Consider the following 25,067-nt stretch of genomic DNA (forward strand, 5'->3'; position numbering starts at 1 on the left):
CTTTCAACGTTTTACTTGGTTACTGTCTCGCAAATATCCTAGGAAAATTGCTTGTGTAATTACCCCTACCTATGCGTTCCAGGGCGAAGAATCCAAATCGGCCAACCTACGTCACGAGGTCAACTCGCTACAGCGAAAGCTGAACAACGCCAACGACGACCGCTACCACGCCGATCGAATCGAACAACTCACACAGGAACTCGCAACGACCAAACAGGTTTTTCTGGACCGGGGATCACTTTTCTTTTTTCGATTCGGCTAAAAGAGAGTCTGATGACAACAACCAACTTAACGATTAAGACGGATTTCAATAAACAAATCTGCGGTTCTGTTGCATTATGCTATAATGGTGGCCTACTCCGAGTAAAATATAAGACATGAAACCTTTTTTTGCAGCTATTCGGAAGTATGGTAGATTAGAGATTATGTTAATGGGTTTTACTTCTATCCATAACGACTTTAAACATACAAGCGCTTATCGTTTACTTCTACGTACAAAACTGTACGTAATATACTCGAAAATCAATTTACAGAAAAACAATATTACATATTGCATGTTTTAATTTACAAGGTTAATAACGCAAAAAATAGAACTTGTTAAATATTTAGTTATCCGGTGCGGTTAGTTCGTTTTCGAACAAAAAAATAATACCAATCTTATTTCGCAAGTGAAATATTGCCAATACTTAAAAAAATATTTGCCAAATATGCAAGTGAAATATTGCCAATGCGCAACTCTGAGGACTGTTTTTCTCTTTGATTGTTCGAAAAGATTACCGTTTAAACCCTAATAAAATGCTTCTCGTTCGCACCAGCCTATATTTTCTAAATACTAAATTTCTAAAGAAGATTTATTCTAAACAATTTTTTCGCTAGTCAAACATTACAACAAGTTATGTAAGTTTTTTTTTTATTATCTACAATAATTATTTTTCAAACCTAATCAAACCACCCTCTCGCTCACGTATCGCTTCATCCTCAGGAAAAGAAGAAAGTCGAGGGATCCCTCGCATCCCTGGATCTCCAGAGATCGACGCTGAAGAGTCAGCTCGAGGAGGCGAGGCAGGAGCGGGAGGACGGCGAGATCGAGGTGAGAGGAGGAGGAAGATAAAATCTCACGATCCTCGAAACGAGAATACCGGGAAACACATTTTGCAGTGTTTAAAAATAAATTAACATTATAATTTTAAAGATTTTGGCAATATATATTTTTTCAATAATAACATGAATTTCTGAAATGCTTCATAAGGGGATATTGGACCTTATTAAATCTTCTGCCCATCGTTTTACTGAAACAAGGACAGTTTGTTATTCTTAGGTTATTTTTTTTAAATTGGCATTTGGGCTTTAATTAATTAATGTAAGGAACTTTTTTGCCGCTAATATGTGCATTAGCCTGATAGCACATGTAAAGCATATTTAGAGAAAAATATCAAGCAAAACTAACGTAGTCTAGTGTTTCAGAAGACTCGAAAGTTTTGTTATGCTTTTTAATCTGCACAATTATAAACTTTTATCAGAAAATTCAGCCATATAATCTCGAAACGACACAAGGTCGCCTAAAACGCCGAAATTAAATTTGGTGGTTTCCAAAATAAATAGGAAAACTCCCATTATAACACGAACTGACGCCAGGTTTTGTTCGTACTCAGATTCGCAACCTCAAGACCGAGTCGACGCGACTAAAAGGTCGCATTATGGAGCTCGAGAACGAGGTTGAACGACTTAAGAAGGAACTGAATCGCACCAGAAGGAACCTAGAGGTAAGTTTGCTCCGTCCAAACGACTCCAGCTCTTAAGCTTTGAATATCAATGTGGAAAGATAGATTTCAAGTGTCGTAGCCTGATACAATTAGGGATGTTCGATACAAGTACCGCGACCCATCCGATACCAAATGACGTCATTTCTATTTTTCAACCATCAAAATAGCTGAAATTAAAAATTCAAAACCCCGTTTTTTCAAATTATTAGGTCAAAAAACCTATTATAATTTTCGATAAATTTACCTTTCCAGTTTGAATTGCTGTGTTGGATCGCAAATCATGTGTAATATTTCTATGTTAATTTGTTATCGTATCGGCACCGATACCAACCGAGTATCGGTCGAGTATCGATAATTATAATAGGTATCGGACGAGTCACTTAAAATCGGATATCGGCTTCTATCCGACATTATCGGACATCCCTAGATACGATCATATCTATCTGACGGATGATGTCTGGTATACTGTTCGTCAAACGGACCTTTTAACACCTGTATGTTGAATAAAAGCGAATTTATAAAAAAATACTATTTAAGCGCGATAATAATCACGCTGTCTAAAAATAACCCACCGCCTTTGTTTTCGGAGTAAATTCCGGCATTTTGTGTATACAAACACGGTTTTAGTGCCAAGTGAATTTTTGCGTTATAAGATATGTATAGAACACAAGCAATGCTGTTAAATACCTAGTATAGAGCAGGAAACATTAAGTAAACAACGTACCATTGTCTCATCACTACAAGACAGCAGCATCGTATTATAGAAAAGAGCATGATTAAGAACCCAGCAAATTTCGGCCGCATAGTCGCCCACCACTTAATACCATTCAAGTTTGGCTATCATACTAAACAACAAGGTTTACACAGGCGCAGGTGTGCGATCTGGAGCATCAAGTGACAGAGTCCGACCGTCGTATGTCGGAGCTCCAGACCGAGAAGGCAAACCTAGAGACGAGCCTGTCCGAAGCCAAGGTAGGAGAAGCTTACCGGTTATGCGGTCGTACTTTGAACTTAGGCTTTCCAGCAATGTTTTTGTGCCAATTTTCCACCGTTTTGAAGTATTACATTAATAATACCGATATGCCCCGTCATTTAAACACTGGTGGAAAATTGACGCTAAAATATTGTGAAAAATGCCTGTTTACGCTCATTTCATTCGGCAAAACTTCGATTTGCTCGTGCAAAAGTCTCAAACCGGCAGCGCTGTGCTGTGCATGAATGCCGTGCCGACTAATAACTTAGATATCGTTGCGGTGGTGCCCTTTTTGTCGTTTTCCAATGATTTTTTTTCTTCCGTTTTGGTGAATTTGCCTGGGTGTGATTTTTGTGCGGTGAAGTGTGTCATTTCGCGTGCTATTTTTAAGTACAACTGGGGCGGGTTTAAGGGAAACTTAAAAAAAAGTGTAAATTTAATAAAATATTTACGATGTAAGCTACAATAATACCAAACCTAACTTTGATTTTGTCATAAATTGCTTTTATCTGAATAAATCCGTTTTTATCAGATAAGCAAATCATTGAACAATATTAGGTTATAATAAACCATGACTTTAAAATAGCATGAAAGGGTCTTAAGCGAGGTGCTTGTTTGTTATAACTGAAATAGATTTTTCCAGTAATTCTTCAAAACAATGTTTTGTCATTTTGAAGCAATTGGATAATCGCACTTGCACATTTTCGCTATTCGCACTCACCTAATTATTTTGCAAGACAACCAATTGGTTTGGCACGAGTTCATATAGTGTTCAAATACTATCATTTTTTTCAATTACTATCACGTGTTTCTCTCTTGATATATTTGTAAAAACACAAGCCCTAAACGTATAAAAATTGCAAAATCGAGTTTTTGTGAGCATTATGCGACAAATCCGTGTGAATATCGGAGTGCCTTCAAAATGGTCTTGCACATTGCATTAAATATGAGACTTTTGGCGGTTTGTAGTCGCATTTAAAATAAATAAAAAATTAATAAAAAACCTTAAGAAATAAAAAAATGAATTAAAAACCTTATTTTTTTCCGAATCTCAGCACCAACTATTCAATTCCAGCTTCAAACTCATTCAAATTTTTGGTTCATATTTGAAATTCAACTTTTCCATCTCCATCATTCATTTTTAATTTGTAAAAAACAAAACGCCACAACCACAACAAACGTCGCGTAAGCCTTGTATTTGCAAAACAAACCCCAAAACTAAAACAACATCTTGCATGACCCGCCGCCGCCGCCCCTACCTCTAACCTCTGACCCCACCAGGTCGTCTCCGACCCGACGCCGCTGTCCCAGCAGGGCTTGCATGACCTTGAGCGCCAGAAGCGCGACCTTGAGCGCGCCCTGTCCGTCCAGACCGACCTGGCCGAGCAAAGACGGAAGGAGATAGCTGAGCTGACTGACGAGGTAGCGACCAGCTGTGACCGACTGCGTGCTGTTGTCACGGCAACCGACTGTTTTGTTTACCTTTGAATTTTCGTTTGTTTGCATGTGCTTGTTTACTAACTGCATAGAGGCGTGACTAACAAGCTGAGTTGTAACGAACGAGGAGTTTAGTGTCATTCTTTTTTTAAAATGCATTAAGAAAGACGACTGGCCATCTTAATTTAAAAGACGCCTCACCTCTTAAAAGCAATAAAATTTAGAAAACTAGATTTATTTCTTAAAAATTGCATAACTTTCTATATTCGACTAGATAACAAAACCAAGTAAAAACATTCCAATATCTCATAAAGCCTTCAACTTTGCAACGCTCAGCCTTAAAGCCAGCCAAGTTAATCTGCTGTAGCAAACCTTATTGCGTTTTGTTGTTAATTTGGCCAGGCCTAACGTGTAAAAGTAATTTGCATTATTTGAAAGAAACTGCGTGTCTGTTCGGAGTGCGCAAACGCACGTCACAGTTCGACCGTGTCCACCCGAACACCGACTCCGTTACAACTCTTACCTATAGTTTGGTGGTTTGCATGGCTTAGTTTTAACCGCACCTTATTTTGTGTGTGGCAGAGGTACGTAATACTTACAGTTATAGTTAGCGGCTGATATGGCAATATAGTATTGCACTGCTTGCATGCTGTTCGTATTGCGAAACCATTACCTTTTAACTCGAAACAAAATGAGCAAACCTAAACAATTCACATCTAGCACGTAACAACCCAACTTAATATCAAATGACACCACCCCACTGGTTTTGGTTTTCCCCGCTAAAATCTAGTTATCATTTAATCCCAATTTTTGCAGCACATTGGTTTGTATTTGTTGTTGTTTAAATTACTGTTAGTTTTAACTAGAAGTACAAATTATGTTGTAACGCTTTAGCTGTAAATATAACTTAGTTGTGTGAGTATACATTTTTATTTGTTAGGGCTAATTTATCAATTAACATTTGACCACGTTTGGCTGTTGAACAATGGTTTTGCGCTCGTAAGACATATATTTATATTTTGGTGCCAATTCGATTCAAAAGTAATTTGTGCATTTCAGCCATAGTTTACTATTCAATGCAACGTTTTCTACCTTGCAATAGATAATTATTAGTAAACATGGTGATTAAACAGTCGAAAGTAACGCGTTTCATCACTAAAGCCAGTTTTGACTTACATTCTAAAAAACGTTAACTTGTACTTTTAACTCAAAATAGCGCGTATCAGCATCGAAATGAATTACGATGCATCACTTATTTTTTATTTTTTTGTAAAATATATTTTATTCATATAACGACATAACAAAACGAGTGCGAAAAAAAGAGGCGAGGTAAAACATGAATTACCACTTAGCTATTGTTGTAGACGCCCCTTGGTTATACTTGCCTTTCGACGGCAAAAAATATTTTCCAAACCCTCGTTTACCGCTCTCACAGCTTCGCCGTTTGTCGACCACCGACGACGGCGAGACGGCCCAGCACCTGGAGCAGTTTAAGCGCAACGCCGCCACCGAGATGGACTCGCTCAAGGCCCAGGTCGAGGCTAAGGCCAAAGCGCTGCGCGAGTCGGACCGCACCAACGGCAAACTGCAAGAGGAGGTACGTTTTCTTCTTCAACTTGTAAAGTGACCAACTAATTTTTGGATTTTTTGCTATTCCGAACAACTTGGTGTTGCACGGAAACAGCTTCAAAAAAACAGAAAGGACCTTGGCTCCCTTTAAAATTTGTAAAATTTGTCATGCGAATTCGTCTAGGTTTGCACTGTTTTGCCTTTTTTTTTGCAGCGTAAGTGGTTTAAAGAAATCGTAACATTTGTCAAAATTTTCATTTAAAAATTCTCGAAATGGTAACAATATTTATCTATTTGATAGTTTATAGAGCGCTGGTTCAAACTTACAATTATGGGTTAAAAATCTCTTGTTCAACTTCTTCTTTCTCTTTAAGCTGCGACGCATGGATCTGGAGTTGGAGGAAGAGCTTAAGGAGCGCGAGAGCACGGTGGCGGAGTACAAGCAGGTCGAGAGGAACCTCCACGAGCTGGAAGCGAAGATCGCGAGGTCCAACCGGGAGAAGGAGGAAATGGAGCGCGAGATCAAGAAGCTTCAGGTACAGAGAATATACAGTGGTTCTCAATTTTTTTTTCCTATTCCTCCTATACAAGTGCAAACACTGTCAATTCCTCCCCAGCAAAAATTACAAAGTATACTACGCTAACCGTCTGAAAGTAAAGTTTGTTTGAACGTATATAAAGTAGTCGTAGGTTTTATTGCCATGTAAAAATGCCTGCATTGGTGTTTCCTAAATAGCTCTAACTGGGAACAAACAATAGGCTTATACGTAACTGTGAAGAAACAAGAAACAGTATACACTTATATTATGGGCCTAATAGACTCTTTACAATACCGATCATTACAATTAAAAATCTTTTTATTGCATATAATCGATTAAACACATTTTCCTCCCCAATTCTACCCTGGAACAAATTTCATTCCCAAATTTAACAATTTCTCTCCTTTTTCCCAAATTTAACAATTCCTCGGAAGCCAAGTGGCCCCCTTAGAAAACCACTGATCTATTATGTCTTTTAAAACACTGATACATTTTTTACCGCATTAAAAGATCGAAACCAACTTCTGCTGTTTTGAACTAAAATTACAATTAGCCTTTTCGTTGAAAAATTAAACAGTTTTACTTTTTTAACATAAATTATTACTTCTGCTTTGGATTTTAAATATTCAAAAGTGAGTTCCTTAGTAGTTCATTAATATTTTAAAACTCCTGATTAATAGCATTTTTCAAACCGACTGCAAACTGTTTCGTCACAATTGCCAGGGCATGCTGTCGCTGACCGAAGACGACCGATTGAACCTCGAGGAAAAGATCGACAGTTTGGAAGACGAGCGAAGGGAACTCAACCGGCAAATACACGAGCTTAACGAAGACGTCAAGGACAAGGACATGGAAATCGACGAACTCAAGTGCAGGGTGAGAACAGAGCAAGCATTTTTGTACCATTTTGTATGACTATAGCCCTTCAACTTTTCGGTTTATAAATTTACGTAAAGTATCATTAAACCTGCGTTAAGGATGCGTATTTTTTACAAGAAAAGGTAAATAATTTTTTTATATTATGAAATGTTTGACTTGTGGTTAAATTTGTAATTAATCGTAAAATATTTTTTTTTTAACAGCTGGCATCGGCCCAAAATGAAACAAAATTTTTATTTGTATGTTAAAAATACTTCACCAGCTATAGATTTAGTGTCGAGTCCAACTAGATCGAAAACATCAATACTCAGCCAGTAATTTCACTTTCCGGAGACAAGTATTCATAAAAAGTTACCACCCGAGTCGAGTCGTGTATATTATTATCAGCTTTTATGTACAATAGCAAAGTCCGATACTTTACATTTTAATCCGATGCTGATGCCCGAACAAAAAGTATCGCAATCCGATCTGATATCAATGACGTCATAACTAATATTCTCAAACCAACCAAATAGTTTAAATTAAAACTTGAAGGATAATTTTTCTCAGGTTATAATTTCAAAATTTTCTGTGGTTCTAAAAAATGTAATTATTATCAGTTGCAAACCTACTATTTTTTGATGAAGATTGAAAACTAATGGATCCGATCCGATACTGAAGTCTTTAACAGTGTACACGTACAGGAATTTATTAAAACACGCGAAGACCTAAACAAGTGGATTCCTTAATTCAAATAGAATCAATACAAAACAATGTTAATAAAACAGAAACAGAATCAGTAAGTTGAACATCATTGCCAAACACTTACAAGTAACTAACAATATGAGCTCCTACCGCGACAAGGTAGTAACTCCAATTGCAGTAAGGACTCTACAATGTCAAGGCACCATGTGCTCAGTGACCTTTGACCGCAAGTCATAGAATGATCACACAATTAAATAGGTCATAAAGTACTTAAATAAACATGCGGTTTAGCAAGCTCACTGTTAATCTTAACAAAGATTATACCTTTTAATGTAGCAATTACTGCATTGGGTGAGAAATCAGGGCCTAAAATACATATATGAGGTTAGTATCGGATCGGCACCGATACCAACCTAGAATGAGACAAGTACCGACACTAACACTTGGTATCGGGTATCGGCTCCAATCCGATATTATCGTACTTCCTAATGTACGATAATAACATTTGAGAACTTATAACGAAAAGGTCAACACGGCCGAGGCGCAGCCCGACGACGCTTCACGGCTGAGCGAGCTCGAGCACGATCGAAAAATGAGTCAGATGCAGATCTCGGGACTCAAGCAAGCGCTCGAGGCAAAACACGCCGAGGTCGAGGAGGTCGAGATGGCCAAGGGCAAGCTGCAACAGCAAGTGAGTAAAAAACTTAATTTGTTGAAGTCGAAGCTCGATTTTTTTAAAACAGCAATCAAAAAGACCTCAGTCTTGCATGACATTGTTCTATTCAATTAAAAACACGCAATGTGTTTATAGTGTTTAGAAGGGAAAAAATACAGTTTGCTTTCCACTTAGTCGATGCAAAATCGTTATAATAATCAACTTGGCTGCTTACATAACAACTAATACATATTTCTAAAAGCGATTGTTTTCAATTTGGGGACCACCTATTTTGAAATACGCAGTTTTTTTGTTTTTAAATTTTTAAAATCTTTTTTTTTGTGATTCAACAACATAAATAATATTTGTAACTCTGCTGTTCAAAATTAGTTTTCATGCGTCCTTAAATAACCGAGGTAGGCAATTATTTTTGACAGGGGTCGCAGAAACAGAAAAAATCTTGGAAGGGATGGTTCAAAAAGGGTATCAGAAATACACATAATATCAAGTGTGATTTTTTTTTCTATACAAAAATCCTTGAAATATGCTTCGGAACAGGTTTATTGTTCAGGGTGCCATACAAGATTATAATCTATTCTATAAAACATTCTAAAATTTATAAAGGGCGTAAAAGCTTACTTTTGCTTACTAAGGTTTATCAAAAATAAGCCGCAAACCAGATGAAATTGTTTGTCGAAGTTTAAGTTCTGTTATAATAACGTCTCCCTTCACCTTTCCTCTCTTCCAGTTAAAGGATAGCGACGCGCGATGCGAGGACGCGGTGAAGCAGCTCCGGGAAGTGGAGAAGAAGCGTCGTCACGCCGCCAAGGAAGCGGAGGACCTCACGATCGCGCTCAGCTCCAAGGTTGCTTCGCTCGACGAGGCTCAGCGAAAACTGCGCAGGCTTGACAACCAGGTAGGGGGGAGTGCTTGTGAGATCGAATGTTTTTAATGCACTCACGACCTCTATCTCCGTTAAGGTCCGGTTGGTTGATAACAAAACATGAAGCTGTTACTCTTTTTTTTACCTTATCAGTATGGTAAATATGTATTGTCGCATTCCACTCTAAGCGGTTGTTTTTTTTGATAACCATTTTTTTACCTAATTAATATTATTATTTGTAATTCTGTAATGAAACATTAAGTGAAGAGTTACGGAAGGTGTAATAACGAAAATATCCGCAATGTTTAATATATCCTTATATTTTATTTATTGCAAGGCTGTGTTATTTTACAATAACTTAAGTCCCAGTGAAGTGATTTGCAAATTAAGTCCAAGTGGAATCATTAAAAACGAAAAGTAATTTATAAGTCGCTGCATTACGATCAACAATAAATAATAAAATATTCAAGTCATGAAATTTGTGAACACGCTACATTCTGGGCGACATTTCGCATAGGTAACACGAAAAAGTAACAAATAGCGAGTTAACATTTATTACATCTTATAATTGGCTATCTTTACCCAACTTTACAAAAATCTATTCGATCAGGTAACCTTAATTTAAATCGAATGACTTAAATAACTGTCAGTTATTTGTCTAAATGGCTTTTAAGTCATTTCGATTCATTTTGCCCAAGTCATTTACAAACAAATATGTTATTGACTTACATTGGGGCAAGGTAGCCATTAAACTGCAGGTCAGTTTTCTTCCATTATAAATGAAAATCATAAAGCAGTGTGCCAATTGGCGCGTCCTAAAGCAATGTGCCGAATAACTTCAACTTGAACACATCCAGATGTCGGACATGGAGGAGGCAGCCACTCTTGCCACCAGCATCCGTTTGGAGCTGGACCGCGCCAAGAGGAACCACAATCAGGAACTGTCCCGACTCCGTGATGAGAACAAGGAAGCGCAGAACGCTCTCGCCGCTTCCGAGAGGCTCGTGTCCACCATGGAACAGGAGGTACGTTAGCTGGAGGTTTTACTTTAAAATGCATAATTTCTTTTTCGCTGTTTCGCAAACGATAGTACGACCCTCATTTGCGCAGCTCAGTTATCCTTTGTTGAATGGCTACTTATTTTCCGTGCTGTTGTCTTAGTACTTTCTCACTCTGTAGACTTTACTATTTCTTTTTCTTTTCGATAGAATATTATTGCAAGGCATGTTTATTTCCTTAATGATTTGTTTGATCCGTTAGATCATAAAGGAAAAAAACAAACGAACTCTTCTTGACTAAATTGCGAAAAATGGTGGATTTTTCATCTCAACAATGTTTTTTTAGAATTTAATGCCACAGTAAGGCCTTAAAACTAAATCACATAAATTGAAAGTTTCTCACCGCATGTCTTCTATTTTTGTGGAAATGAAAACTAATTATGGCTTATATATATGTATATACGAAAAGAAGTTCTTTAACTACGCTATTCTATTTTTAACCTAAGCTTTCATGTTACGAAATGCAAAAAGGTGCAACTGACATCAATGACGGTTTCAAAGATGCAAAGAAAAGCAGGAATATTTCTTTTTTAATTGAACATTATCTGTTTATTCGCTGCGCAGTTAAACGACTCCCAAGCGCGTTACGAGACGGTGGCAGCCGAAGCGATGGAGCTGGAGCGACAGCGAAGAAACGCAGCCAATCTCGCCGCCACGTCACAACAGGAAGTCGCCGACAAGTCAAGGTCACTTGCGCGCGCAGAGGACAAACTCGCCAAGGTGGAAGAGGACGTGAGTACAAATTTTGCCTTGATTTATATATATTTTTAGGTGAAAAATATATAACCTAAACACTTTAGTGTGTACGTTATTTTCCACTGAATATCAAAATTAAAATGTAGGTTTCTTTGAATAAAATGGTTTGTTTTGTTTAACCAAGCAGATATAAATCCTTCTGTCAACAAAAAAACTGGCGATGTTCTAAAAACAATTTTTTTTTTATATCTGAAAAAGTATTTTTTGATCTTATTACGCAGTCTAAGGCAGTGCTCTTCAACCGGTGTGCACGGTGCACCCTAAAATCCTTGTAATCTACCTTTCTGAAATATGCGGTATTTTTTGCCTAACTGTCGTGGTGCAAGTTGTACTCATGTTTTTTGTGCAAAGTTTGAAGATTCAATCCATGTTTTATGACATGCAATATTACTCGGGAGCAACCTGCAGCCGTAATGGAAATCTCACCGACAATGTATAAAACTTCAGCAGCTCAGCTCGGTTCAATTGACATGATGATATTGATATGCATTAAGATTTTTCATATCGATTTTTACCTCAGTTTACCTATTAAGTAAACAAGGTGCATGAGTTCGTCACAACAACTTTAAATTTTTGTTTAAGATAACCTCAATATCCGAATGATATGCGCATCGCTTTTTATTTCGTTAAATAACGAACCTGTATTTTGCAGCGCGCCGTGTCCGAGAGCCGAGTCGACTCCCTCCTCGATCAGCTGAGGAAGGCTGAGAGGCAGAGGAAAGATGCGGAGGTTGCGAGCGCCGACGCGCGATCATCGCTGGAGGAGAAGGAGAAAGAGCTCAAAGACGCCAACCGCAGGATCCGGAAGCTCCACAGCGAGGTAGGTGGAAGATAAACGCTTGATTCCGTGTAAGAGTTCCTTTTTGTGAGCATTAGTCTGGCTCGTTTTATTTCGGGGGATATTCGTGTAAATTAAATGCAGTTTGTTTTATTTAATTCCTAACTGTTCTACCTAACAGCTGAAAATCTACAAGCTAAATTTAACTTTTTTTTCTTGGCTTTGGATGCTTAGAAATGTCGTAGTTAGGATTTGTTTTATTGCTCGTTTACATGCTTAAAATACCAAACGTGGACACGACACTTTTGAAAATAAAATAAAAAACGCAGGACCTTTGTTTGCGCCGAAAAGAAGCTTGTATGGGCTTCAGTTATTTTTGTACAATGCAACCCTTTTTTTATCGTGTTGTACGTTCAAAAACTGCTGCTAAAAACCTACCCCGGTTACGGATGACAAACTTCGGATGAAATACAAAGTTTCACTGTTAAAACGCAGCAATTGTAAATTTCCACATTACAAATACGTAAAGTTCCCAATTCATCTCTAACTCACCCAGCTCGTCTCGCGCCTGATTTGTTTACTTTTAAAACCTTTCTTCTTTGTTACGTCATCGCTTTTTTCCCCGATCGCGCAGATGGACAACGCGAGCGACTCGCAACGCGCCATCGCCGAACTCGAGGCGTCGCGACGTGACGTCAGCAACGACGTTATCGCCCTCCGTGACGAGATCGAGGAGCTGAAGAGGAGATTGAGTGAGGAGGAGGAGAGAGTGGAGGACCTCAAGAAAAAGGTCGCCGTTAAAGACTGAAAGAGTTTAAATTTAGAAATGGTGTTGTCCGATAACGTTGGATCGTAGCCGATACCCGATAAATGGATTCCTTTGTTAAGTGTTAGTACTCGCCCGATCTTAATGCCAATTCCATACCAAAAAATGGGATCCTTTGTTAAGATCTGATTGGTCTTTTTGTAGTCTTAACTACCTGCAAAAGATCTGAGGATGCAAGGTTGTTAATGGCTTGGAATTATGCGTTTATAACGTTAGATCGGATCCGATGCTCACTTGTATCGGTACTCGTCCGATACTAATGCCAATCCCGACCCCTCAAAAAAATTAAATATTAATAACACTGCCTTTGCAGTTTTCATTTTTTTACTTATCTGGTCGAAGTAATAAAGTAATTTAGTATTTGGTATCGGATCTAATACTTTTGTTCAAAATATCATAATCGAGTATGGGTATCGCATATAACAACGAAGTATCGAACATCATAGTAGGGAATGACAGATTTACTTTAATAAAACATAACAGCACAGTGTATTGGGGATGCAGTTCTTTTCTGAATAGTGATAACATCTTTGCCATTTTGTGGTGTTTGTGTGTTTTCCTTTTGGTATTTGTCCCCATTAGTTGACCAAGGAAAGAGTAGTCGCCATTATTATGCCAACGTTATCACGTTTCATAATACGTAGGGTTTAACTGCGCGAATAGGAAATCAAAAATGGCAAACTAAAGTTTTCGTGACAACCTGGCCCTCGTAAAAAGGCAATAAAACAATAAGAGTTTTCCTCAAACAGTTGTATATAACTGCAAGTTTCCTTCCTAAGGTAACACAAACACCTTTTCCACTTTGCAGTTGTCGGAGAGCGACAAAGACCTGGAAAAGGAGAAGAAACGAGCGGAGGACGCAGAACGGGAGCGAGATCAGCTCCGGGATCAGCTCAACGCAAACCAGCAGGAGCTTGCCAATAGGATTGGCGCATTGCAGAACACACACGACCATCTGTGCAACATGGAACAGAAGGTGAGGCGTTTATGGTATTTTTCGGCTGCCCTGTTTATCTATACAGTTAATTAAAACTGAACATGGGGTGCGGGACAATATTTATTTTTATGGAACATTTTAAACCAGTGATTCCCAAACTTTGTGCCTCGAAAGATTGTTAAGTGTGCCGTGAAACTTTTTGTAATTTTGGTAAACAAGTTATTTGTATTACAAATAGGCATACACTTAAGCATATGAGACTTGATTACGCACTATGGAAAACAAAATTGATACTATTAAAGCATTTGCATATCGTTTTTCGTGCCATAGGGGCAATTGTACATGTGCTGTATTGTTGTTCTGTAAAGAGTGTGCCGCGATTTTTTTTAGATTTTAGATTTTTTGAGTGTGCCGCAAGCCAAAAAAGTTTAGAAACCGCTGCTTTAACCGTCGCGATAGCTATTATTCGATTAATTGTCTCCATGTTTTCCTCGGCGAGATATCGTGTGAGGCCAAAAAACATACCGAATTAAAAGTTAATGTTTGGAGTTTTGTCATACGTTTGGCTTGTAGTTTTGGCATTAAAGGCCATGACGAAAAAAAAACTTTAATGCCCTTTTTGCTTATTTTTATTTTCTAATAAAACTATATAGATATAAAACTAGCCACACTCCAATTTACTTATGTTTATTAAAAACTATTTGTTACTGTGTTGACCATGGGATTTAAATCATATTTTTGCCAAATTATTAAAACACGTTGAGCGAGCCAATTGAAAGTCTTTTGAAAAGCTATGGATTGCATTGATAAGTCTTTGGAAAATCATCTGTGAAATATCTTTAAATTTGCATGGTAACCCTGTAACAATGCTTTTCAACGTCTCCTTCAGATCAGCGACTTCGAGACGCAACGCGGCCGTGCGAGCGACCACTTGCGGCGCGCCGAAAGCGACAAGAAGGAGGCCAGGAGCAAGTTGGAGCAGCTCGCGAGAGAGCAGAGAGAAAACGAAGAGAAGGTTAGGAGCGCCGAGGAGGGAGAGGAGAAGGCGCAACACCAGGTTTGTTCGGGGCGAGAGAGTTTGTACTAAAATAGTAACTAATCACTATGATTTCATGTTTATGACAGATCGACATTCCTGTATTGTTGTTGATAGAACGATAATAGGTATAGGTTTAGTATTTAGACAGGATTTTAGTGAAATTACTTCTTTTGATTTGGCTTAAAATGTCAGTACTATCCATGACTAAATCATCTAGTAACACAAAAAATAAAATGTAAGTATTTAAATTTAGAAGATCTAATGTGGTATTTTATAAATAACATCTAAAACTATATATGTTTTGCTTTAAATGGTGTCATGAAGAAAAATAAAATTGTTAAGTGTGTAGTTTTGAATGTTTATTGGAAATATGTAAAGCAAAAATTGATTCGGTTAAACCTGCTGTTCTGCACCCAAGCATCAACTTCATGCAGGATGCCCTATTGAAAAATGTACCAAACATAATACAGTACTGTCGTGATTGTTGTGCTGCTGCACTTAATCACTGATTCATGTGAGCTTTAGCAAAAAGCGCATTAGAAAAGAAAAAACAGCTGTCCTCTTGCCCGCAAGCTGTTTGTAATATAACTAATCATGTTTCGATGGTGTTGGGCCAGAATCAAAGCTCATCATTGTACATATTAAAAGGAAGTGTATTATGTCAGTAAAACCTCCGTGGCCCAAAAGTCTCTCTGTTCGTCGTATAAATCTTCAGAACATTCTGAAGAATATTTGCTTTTATTCCAACTCATTGACGTCTTTTAATTGCAATTGTTGCGCCATACTTTTGTACCTGCTGGACGGCCGGTCGCCGACCTCGCGTGCACACACAACTTTTATACAAAATTTTATTACAAGAAAAGCCGCGTGGCGCGAACCTTAACGCTGTGCTCTTAACCAAAATGCGGGTTGCGCGTACGCTTCAGCTCGCTTGCTTATATAAATCGACCATTTCACAAGCTACTTCTAAAACAGTTTGCGCTGCAAACTAAGGAATGCCCCTTCAGGACTAAAACGAAAATAAGGCAAGTAGACTTCTGGAAACGAAATAAGGCAAGAAGTAAAGTGATGCAGCGAAGCAATGCAATTTCAACAAACACAACCAACATTAAGTTACCACAACGCAATAGCCAGCGACATAACTTTGAATTAACATTTTTTGTAATACAATGAAAATTAATGTTTCTGCCATATCGGGATTTCGCAGACGACCGCGAAGCAATATTTTTGCTCTTTCATTTCCTTTTCCCACTCAGGCGGACGTTGCTCTGAAGCGCGTGGACGAGCTGCTGGATGAGGCTGAAGTGAGTCGGAAGCAGGTCCTCCTCCTGGAGCGGGAGGTCGCTTTGCTCAAAGAAGAGCTGGAGGAGCGCGATGAGGACAAGAAGAAGAGCGAAAACGCCATCGACGCTCTCAACAAGCAGGTAAAACAAGAATATCTGCGACTGAGCAAGAATGCAACGTGGAACCTTTGGTGAAATTAGGTTTAACGTCAAGTTTAGCGTGTGACTTATTATTGAAAAAATGTCATACTATTTATTCTAAAGATGTTTTAAAAAGAACCAACTAATTTTCTTTATGTTGTGAAAACAGAATAAACGTGGCGTGATTAAGTATACTAAAATCAGTTCAATATCGTTGGCATTGCTACTTCTCTTTTGGTAAAAATGGAATGCAAATTTAAGAAGTTTCACCATTTCTGCACATCTAATATAAAGACACCTACGGGTTGCGGTCGTGATGATCATTTGGTTGTGAGGAATATATCAAAAGGCATTCCTTTATCCAAGGTCGAGTTGCTTCAACGCGAGATGGAACAGCGATCGGAGTTTGGCGACAAAAAAACCGAGGAACTAAAAGGTGAGGTTGCCGGACTCGAAGAAGAGCTGAAGACGATCGAAGAAGAATTGAGGAGGACAGAAAAAGAGAAGAACGATCTGGAGGACAAGGTCGGTTGTTAAATCAGAATCAAATTCACAAATTTTTAGATGTTTTTTCGTGGCTGTCCAGTTTTTTCGTGGCTGTCAAATTTCATGCTTTGATTTTGTGTAAAACTGCACAAAATACGTACTCCAAAAATTCACGTCGTTGCATAAAAACAAAGACCCGTGTATTCCAGCAAAATTATTACATAAACATCTTAACTTTTCAATCTTCGTAGAAACTTTTCGATCTAGTAGAAGCGGCTTATTAGGTTAAAAATTTGGTTTTGTTGTCGGTGTTTCTGCTATATTTAAACGTAAAGGTTGTCGTTGCTGTTAGAAACATTAAATTTGCCAAAAGTAAAAAAATAGCTCTATAGATTAAGCGTCAAATTTAGTTTTACCTTATTTTAACAACAGGGAGTTCTTAAGTGTGTAACTAAACGTAATGAACTAAATTTGTGATGTTCACGACATACTTAAAATATATCACTTTTGCCATTACTATTTGTCACATTATAGCGGGTTTTACTGAAATTTACATAAAGCTATTCAGTGGTCGCAAATTTACCTCTCGTTAAAAACTGCGCTTTTAAAAAAATACGAATTACCTGGTTCAAGTTAAATAAATGTTTTATTAAGGTAAATGTTTTTTGTGTGAACAGTTATCCAAGATGGAGGTCGACGGCGCCGAGCAGAGCAAGGAAAACGAGTCGTCCGTGAGGAAAGAGTTACAACAGCTCCGCGACTCGCTGGACGAGCGAACCCAGCAGGTCTACGCCGCAGAGGACACCATCTACCGGCAGAAGGAAGTGGTGAGTTCTCATCGCTGTTTGGTGCCACGGACCATGAGTTGCAGCTATGCCGAGGCGTGGCAGTGTGTTACGTGTTTATCAACACTTAAACACCCAAATTAATTAATTGCCATAAGCCAAATCTTAGAGTTCATTAAGTGATTTTACGATGTGATAAATAGGGTTTTAGATTACGCGTTTCAGCTTTCGTTTGCCAAGTATGTTCTTCAGTTACATAATATCACATTTGATGATGCAAAGTTTTCCGTATTGTTGTGTGAAAAATTCCTGAGTTTTCCTGCAGTTCGCCTCGTTTCAAACTTGACACAGTGTTTCAGGGTCAAACGGTCTTCTTAGCCAATATGGGCGTCGCTGCGTGATCCACCCGTCTATTTAACAGTGACCTTTACCGCGATCTAGATCGTAAAACTCTTGGGAGCAATGCACTCTATTCCGTTGTGAATCTTACAAAGGATTTAGGATAAAACGATTATAAAACTGACTTATTTACTCTTAGAGATGGTTTTCGCATACGAAACAGTTTTAACAGATAAATGTACGCTGCGGCTGTCTTAAAAGGACAAACTCTCTGCGTTACACTTGCACTGAATGGAGCAACAGATTTGTACATCAATAATATTGATGTTGCCTTTGTTTTTTAAAGGGTATTAATAGAGATATATAGAAGGTTAGTGATATTATAGTAGTAAAAATGTCTATTGCAGGATACTAGATGTGAACTGTAACCACAATAAAATACGATACATAAATTTGAATGTATTTAATCACACATGTAGCTTAAACTGTATTGGTCGAAGCAACGTGACACACGGCTATGAAAACATCGACCTTATTTAACAATTACATTTCCCATTCTTCGCGTCTGAATTCTGCAAAACGACCAAAATTAGTGGTTTTTTGAGGCGTTTTGTGATCGATTAACTGCCGGCACCGTTCGGGTTGGTTTACTGGCACGAGACACTGAAGGTGACTCCGCGCTACCCAATCACTCCGCAAACACATGTCGGCTTGGAATTTTCACGTGATTTCATAGGTTCGCCTTTTTAAAACCGGCACGAGGCGACGCTATGTCAACAATTTGAGCTCAAATTGTACAAGGTGATTCGGTAAGTTAATCCCCCATGCGGTTGCACGCTTCCGCTGCCGTGAAAACCCACAGTTCTCGGGGTGATCATGTACAATTTGTTGTTTGGTTAGTTTACGGAGCCGCATGCTTGAGTGCGGTTTCTCACTTAATTGAGTCTGATGTGATGACTCTGTCTGGTTGGCGAATTTAAATGAACGATCCCGTTTGTTTTAAATTGCGTTTTCAGTGGGCCAAATTAAGTTGGCGAAAAACATAACCTATTGAATCTAAAAGGCGAAGTTTCCACTCCTTTTAACTTTGAAGTATATAAAAAAATACCTGCTTTCGATGAGATGAATCCATCGATTGTTCAGTTCCGATCATATGAACCTCTTAAAGCAGGCTTTCCCGCTGCCTTTAGAGTGTTGGAACTCATCGAAGGGGGGCAACTGTCATGTAAGGTTAAGAATCGCTGAGTTACAGATTTTCCACTTACTGCTGAACCCTTTGTATCACTGTGAAGACCTGTTTTTTTTTAAATAAATGTACCTAAGTGTTGAGATAAGTGGCGGCGCGTCTTTCTTAAACGTTATTTTGCAAAGCGCAATGCGACTGATGTAGACTTCGTGGCGCCCAAATCGTATAAAGCCCTATGTATTTTTACCTTGAAGATATCATTTTTATATTAGATTGAAATTAGGCATAAATCCCCTCCCAAAGCTGTAGCTTGCTAGCTTCGGCATTGCTCACCCACACTATTTTTAATACAGACTTAAACAATACTTACCCATTTTACATTTCTAAAAGACTTGTACGCACCAATGGTAAAAAAGTGTTTATTCTTCTTAGCGTAACTGTAACCTCTTTAGTTTATTATTAACAGTCGACTCAATTGGCTTTATTGTAGCTTTTTAACAACCTGGATTTTAACGAATCGTTTTCCACCCAAGACCAACCAAGCTGCGTAAACCGAAACCCGGGTCGGGTTTGCCTGAAATTCACATATTTTCCGTGAACGTCCCAATCGCCATTAGACAACCGCTAAGACATCTGCGTGGGCGTTCGTATTTGTTCTTCCGCCCCATAACTGATTTATGGTAGGCTGTTTGCTGAAAAGCATAACCATGTGGGATGGGTTGTGCGACACGCTGGTAAAGTTTGTTGCAATTTTAGTTGTGACGGGTGAATAGTTGTGACAAACAATTCCGTATTGTGAGAAAAACGTTTTTTTTTGTATAATTGTTCTTAAAAAAAAATTACTACTTCAAAATGCACTTTTATCTGATGTCTAAAAAATAAGTATTTGTGTTTTATTTTTAATTATTTTTTGTGATTCAGAGAAATAAGACCGTCAACTACTAAATAAATCTATTGTGTGTAAACATTCTAAAATTAATTAGCTGTTTACTTCTTCAGAAAAATGTATGAACTTAAATTGTAGTAAAAAGTTGTAGCAAAAAATAGATGTTCAAATACAGTATATGTTTCCGGCACAGATGGGTTATGGTTCTCATAGCTTAAATTGCAAATTAGGCCATGAACCGTTTCGTTTTTACCCTGTGCTATATATACTTTTAAAATCTAATGATGGTCAAGTTAAGTCGTGTGCTTCTGTGCAGTTTGCAGCTTGCACGCATGATTGCACGCCGGCGACAAGTTTAAAAGTGCCTTGTTTCTATGGGAATCTAATTGCACACAATTGTTGCGGTTCCAAGTCGCTAGCTCTATTGTGACGAGAAAATTGTTGAAAAGATTTCGCCTTTCGAAGCAAAATTTTGAGCGTATCAGGTGCACAGGTTAGACATTTGCACGAATTTTGACGGCGACGTGCACCCAACTCATCTTTATTCAAATAAAGGGTGTTAATTATTGAGTGTGTTAGAAAATGAAAATATGGCAAAATGTTGAGCTGCACGGAAATTGGCTTAGTGTCATTACCGTGTACGTAAGTGTCCCTCGCATATAAAAGTCCCGGGTTCGTTTAACTGTTCCCCCGCATATGAAAGTGGTTCGCTCCTTTTGTAATCCTGATAAACAGAAAAATTCGAAATGTTTTTACGATGTTAATCCGATCACATGACGTTCTTGTTTGACTCCAAGGTATGCAAAGGTGGTTGTTCTATTGAGTATAGCCCCTCTGGCGCGAACGTACTGTTGAACCAGCCTCGTAAAAAACACCGCATTTGTTTACCACTAGAAAAATTCGAAATGTTTCAAGGTTTTTAATCCGATCACATGGCGTTGTTGTTCCCGTGATGTGCGTTTGACTCCCAGGTATGCAAAGGCGGTTCTTCCAATTGAGTATAGGTCGCCTGGCGAAAATACACCGCATTATTTAACGCTCCAAAGCCAGAAAAAGCGGGGGCGGTACAACTTTATTTTGTTCGATGCTAGGGCAACGTATTTGGCATCTCTGCAATTCGGAATGCGTTTACCTCAATGCGATTCATTACGCTCTGTATTCAGTCTTGCCAGTTGTCGGTTTATTTTTGCGTTAAGTTGTGGTCGAACTCATTGTTTTAGAAAACTGGGTTGCCAAAGAACTTCGCAGATGGCGCTTATTCTGCGGATTAAATTTGTCAAAAAACCTAATTTTTTAAGATCCAATTTTACACATCCTCAAGATAACTCTCTGTGGTATTTCACAACAGTTTTTAACCTTCTGATTGTAAAACAGCAAACAAACATTAGCCAAAGAAAAAAAATATCAAACTTTTATCTCGGTCATAAAGATCAAAACGGCGCTGATCTAGAATCCTACCACAGCGTTAAAACATTTAATAAAGCAACACGCAATATTTGGGTTAGGGTGTCGGTTGGTGTTTGGAGAGGGTGGATCAAGTATTAATATTTAATAATATTGCTTAACCTACCCAAACGCTAACCCTAACCCAAATAATGTTCGTTGTGGTAGGATTCTAGCCATGCGCCAAAAAGACTAAGGAGTTTTAACAAGTCTCGAAAGTTTTCCCGACATAGGACTTCCGCTATTGCGGGGCCCTTTCTTTACGACCTTTCGCGCGCTTTTTAAATATCCGAGTGGGTAGGCAAATGGCACCGAAAACAAAATCGCTTTTAAAGTCTACATTTTTCGAGTATTGTCCTTGTAGGCGTGTAGTATATGTGTCTCGCGCCCGCTTAGCTTTCACCGCGTTGGTCCCATCATCCTAACTTGTGTATAAGGTCACAGAGCGCGTCCCAGGCATACACATCTGGATGGCATTTACACCCGTCTTTCCCCCGCTCTAGCACCTGGCCAGGTCGAGTGGCCCTATCACTTCTTCCCTGGTAGTAGGTCTGGGGCGTGTTCAGTCTATGGGCCCTTATAGAATTTGTTCTCATTCCTGGTGGGCGGTTCTGCCAAATTGCATTGCGTGTTACCGTTCGAGTGTCTCCGCTATCTCTAACCTTTTAATTGTTCGAGTATTTGTAAACCTTGATTTCGTTTTGGGCTTAAAGTCGTCGTCATATTTGTAATAAGCACTGCGACAAAATCTCCGCAGTGCATTGCATTTCCGCAGCGAGTTGTGTCAGTTTTTATAACTCATTTCCAAGTCGTCGATTTTTTGTCAAACAGGTGCGCAGTTGATAATATTGCTCAAAATATCGGTGTAAAATTTTCCCACAAGTTATATTCGGGGCGCCTAAGCTTATAAAACCAGTATGTATGACGCGAAGGGTTGCTGCCAGAATTCCACAATACATAAAAATAAACGCAAACTTAAATAAACATACACATCAATTCGGTGTCGCACTTGTTTTCTCTAAACAAGGACTTTCGTTGCTTTGTATAGACGTGCGCATAGGAAACGCCTACGAGCCTGGGCTTGCGGCAAAGGTTAAAGCTAATGTGCGTTGGTCCACAGCGACATCGAAACCCAAGGTTAACGTCGAACTTGTGACGTAAATCGCATCGAACCCCACGCGTATAAAGGCAATTGGGGGTTAGCGACGTGAGCTATATTGTGAACGTTCGCTTCACGTTGATGTTTTCAAACCGCAAAGCTACCGACCTTTACGTCGTTATAAACCACGCTTCTTTTCAGGTTAACAATGACTGTGTAGCGCTATTTATGAAACCTTGACGTTTTCGGACTTCATTTTTCGATTCTCGTCGGAATTTAATGCATTTACATTTGGCTGGCATTTCAGCAGGCGACCAATCAGGCTTAGCCATTGACACACGTAAAACACGTTGCAAAACTTGTCCCTATTACGTCACGTAAAGCGCCAAGGATGCGTTTCGTCTGATAATGGAAAGTGCTGATTCAACGCAGTCCAAAGGCCACTTTCAGTTACGCAATATTTACTCTATTTAAGAATTCCGACTAATCAAATTATACCAAAAATATTGAAAAAATTCAAGACGACACACAAAGCAAACAAGATGAATTCTGCTGAATTTCCATATTCTACTTCATGACAATCCACCAATTAATGAAACTGCTGGCAACCTAATGCAGCGTTGCAATCCTGCTCGTTCGAGTTGTGGGTACATTCAGCCACGCGATACAAGTTCCAGTTGCCTTAAGTTACATAAATAAGTACACATGACGTATTAAACACATATTTGTGCGTGTCTTTCATACACATGACGTACTAGGAGTTTCGAAATCTACAGGACCGTTGCCGAGCCGAGCCGAGCAAGAAAGGCGAAAAATTTCGAAATCCGCACTTTTTAATATTGCGCCGTGGTTCGCCTCTACAATGTAATTGTGTGCAAAGGTCGCGCGAATATACCGGTCGCGTGTCGCAGCTATGTAAACCGCCGCTTCGTGACCCGGGCCTTGAAGAAACACATCGTATTGTTCATCGCGAGGTTCGGGCGCCCTTTGTTCTGTCGCATCTCGAACCGCGCTTGTCAAGCCTGGTCCACGACACTTTCCCGGCACACTTTGTAGGTGGGACAACGTTCTCTTTGACTATTTCTTATGTAAAAAAGGTGACCTTTTGAGTTTTTTTTCGGAAGGACGAAAAAATGGAATCTTGTCAGTGGGTGATAAATGTGGCTTTTTCGTTTCGTTATTGAAAACTAGGGTTCTTGTTGCCATTATTTTCTTGTTTTTTTTATAAATTAAAGAAGGCCTGATGGGAAAGTTCATTTTCAATTCCCTTCCATCGTTAAACTATTTTTGTTAGACCGGTCCCTAGTAGTTACGTCGCTCGACTGACGGGTGAATTGCGAATTAAAAATGGATCGTAATTTCAAGTTTCAAAAGTTCGTAACTTGCTCTATAACATTCTGCGCACGGTCGCTGCATTGGATAACTTTCCTCCTTGCCACGGAAACGTTCTCATCGTTTTGTTTATTCATATCAACGTGGATAGACTATATAGGTTGTGTTCGGGCGAAATAGCACGCGCAATGACAGCATTAAACCACCCTCAGTGTATTAAATCGCGATGACGCTGTCTACGCAACCTTTGCAATCGCTCTGTAATCTGCAAACGTATCGATTTCGCATTTGAAATGTACGGCCGCAATGTAAGCGATACCCTTAAATCGATTAATTTGGTTATTTCCCGCGACATTGATAGCGTCCAAAGTGCGCCAAAAATCGCTTCGTTCCTGTCACAAAACCGTCATACGTACGCTTTTGACGTCATCGGTCATTAATAAGTTATTTTTCGTTGTCTCGTTTTCATAATAATACGTTTCTACGTCGCAAAGGTAAACCCAAACCTGAATGTTTTGTGTGTAAAAACTGTTACCGCAACCTAAGATAGCTTGTAATGTTTATTGTTATGTTTTCCTAATTAAATGCGATTTCAGACATATAGTTGTATCATAATTAATTAATGGTTTCTTTAAGCGACATTTGTTTAATTTTAAAATCACTCGCCTTTGGATTCTACGAAAGTAATATTATTCTGTCAACGCAGCAACCAAACGATTGGCTCCGTAAATAATTAACTATAGGTTTTTCGACGAACTTTTCTTTAAACGGCACTTGTTAAAAAGTACGTGGTACGTTGTCAGCATTGTTTAACTACCTTTTAAAATTCTGTTCCTAAGATGTGCAAAAATGAAAAATCAAACTGTTCAACAAATTTTACATGACACAGACACAGACAGCACGGTTTGCTCAGCATTTGTGTCAATACACTTGCAAAAAATGCACACGAAAGTTAGCAGCTTGTGATTTTATAATGCATTAAATGAACCAAGTATAACTTGTATAGTTTTTCCCAAACCTAAGTCAGCAAACTAACTATCATACATTCTTTAGAATGAGAAAATTTGCTCATTGTGGTTGTGTTTTTGTACTATTAGTCCAACTTTTTAATACTGTAACAAATTGAATGTTACAATAAAGTTGAAAGCCCAGTAGAAAAATTAATTCAAGTTAACTTCTCCTAGTTTCGTGTGTTTTGTAGAATGTAGCAAGTGAATTAAAATGTGTTCTAATCAACTAGATATGAATGTCAATCGCGAACGTGGCGTCACTCGTAGAACTGTCGTGAAACTAATCCTGTTAGTGAACACA

The 25,067-nt window shown here is 38.7% G+C and overlaps 1 protein-coding gene across 1 annotated transcript in view; it reads left to right on the forward strand.

Moving 5' to 3' along the window:
- Window positions 1-25,067, forward strand: part of LOC146161238 (uncharacterized) — an 80,146-nt gene that overhangs the window by 22,132 nt on the left and 32,947 nt on the right. The window contains exons 21-39 of the mRNA XM_083383546.1: window positions 83-217; window positions 983-1,090; window positions 1,653-1,763; window positions 2,631-2,735; window positions 4,018-4,158; window positions 5,609-5,770; window positions 6,117-6,278; window positions 7,005-7,157; window positions 8,371-8,535; window positions 9,248-9,415; window positions 10,240-10,407; window positions 11,005-11,172; window positions 11,849-12,016; window positions 12,609-12,764; window positions 13,609-13,776; window positions 14,627-14,794; window positions 16,033-16,200; window positions 16,567-16,725; window positions 17,364-17,513. Coding sequence (XP_083239672.1) covers window positions 83-217; window positions 983-1,090; window positions 1,653-1,763; window positions 2,631-2,735; window positions 4,018-4,158; window positions 5,609-5,770; window positions 6,117-6,278; window positions 7,005-7,157; window positions 8,371-8,535; window positions 9,248-9,415; window positions 10,240-10,407; window positions 11,005-11,172; window positions 11,849-12,016; window positions 12,609-12,764; window positions 13,609-13,776; window positions 14,627-14,794; window positions 16,033-16,200; window positions 16,567-16,725; window positions 17,364-17,513 — 2,883 coding nt within the window. The remainder of the gene's footprint in view (window positions 1-82; window positions 218-982; window positions 1,091-1,652; window positions 1,764-2,630; window positions 2,736-4,017; window positions 4,159-5,608; window positions 5,771-6,116; window positions 6,279-7,004; window positions 7,158-8,370; window positions 8,536-9,247; window positions 9,416-10,239; window positions 10,408-11,004; window positions 11,173-11,848; window positions 12,017-12,608; window positions 12,765-13,608; window positions 13,777-14,626; window positions 14,795-16,032; window positions 16,201-16,566; window positions 16,726-17,363; window positions 17,514-25,067) is intronic.

This window comes from Ascidiella aspersa, chromosome 3 (assembly GCF_963924565.1).
Source record: "Ascidiella aspersa chromosome 3, kaAscAspe10.2, whole genome shotgun sequence".
NCBI classification, from domain to species: domain Eukaryota; kingdom Metazoa; phylum Chordata; class Ascidiacea; order Phlebobranchia; family Ascidiidae; genus Ascidiella; species Ascidiella aspersa.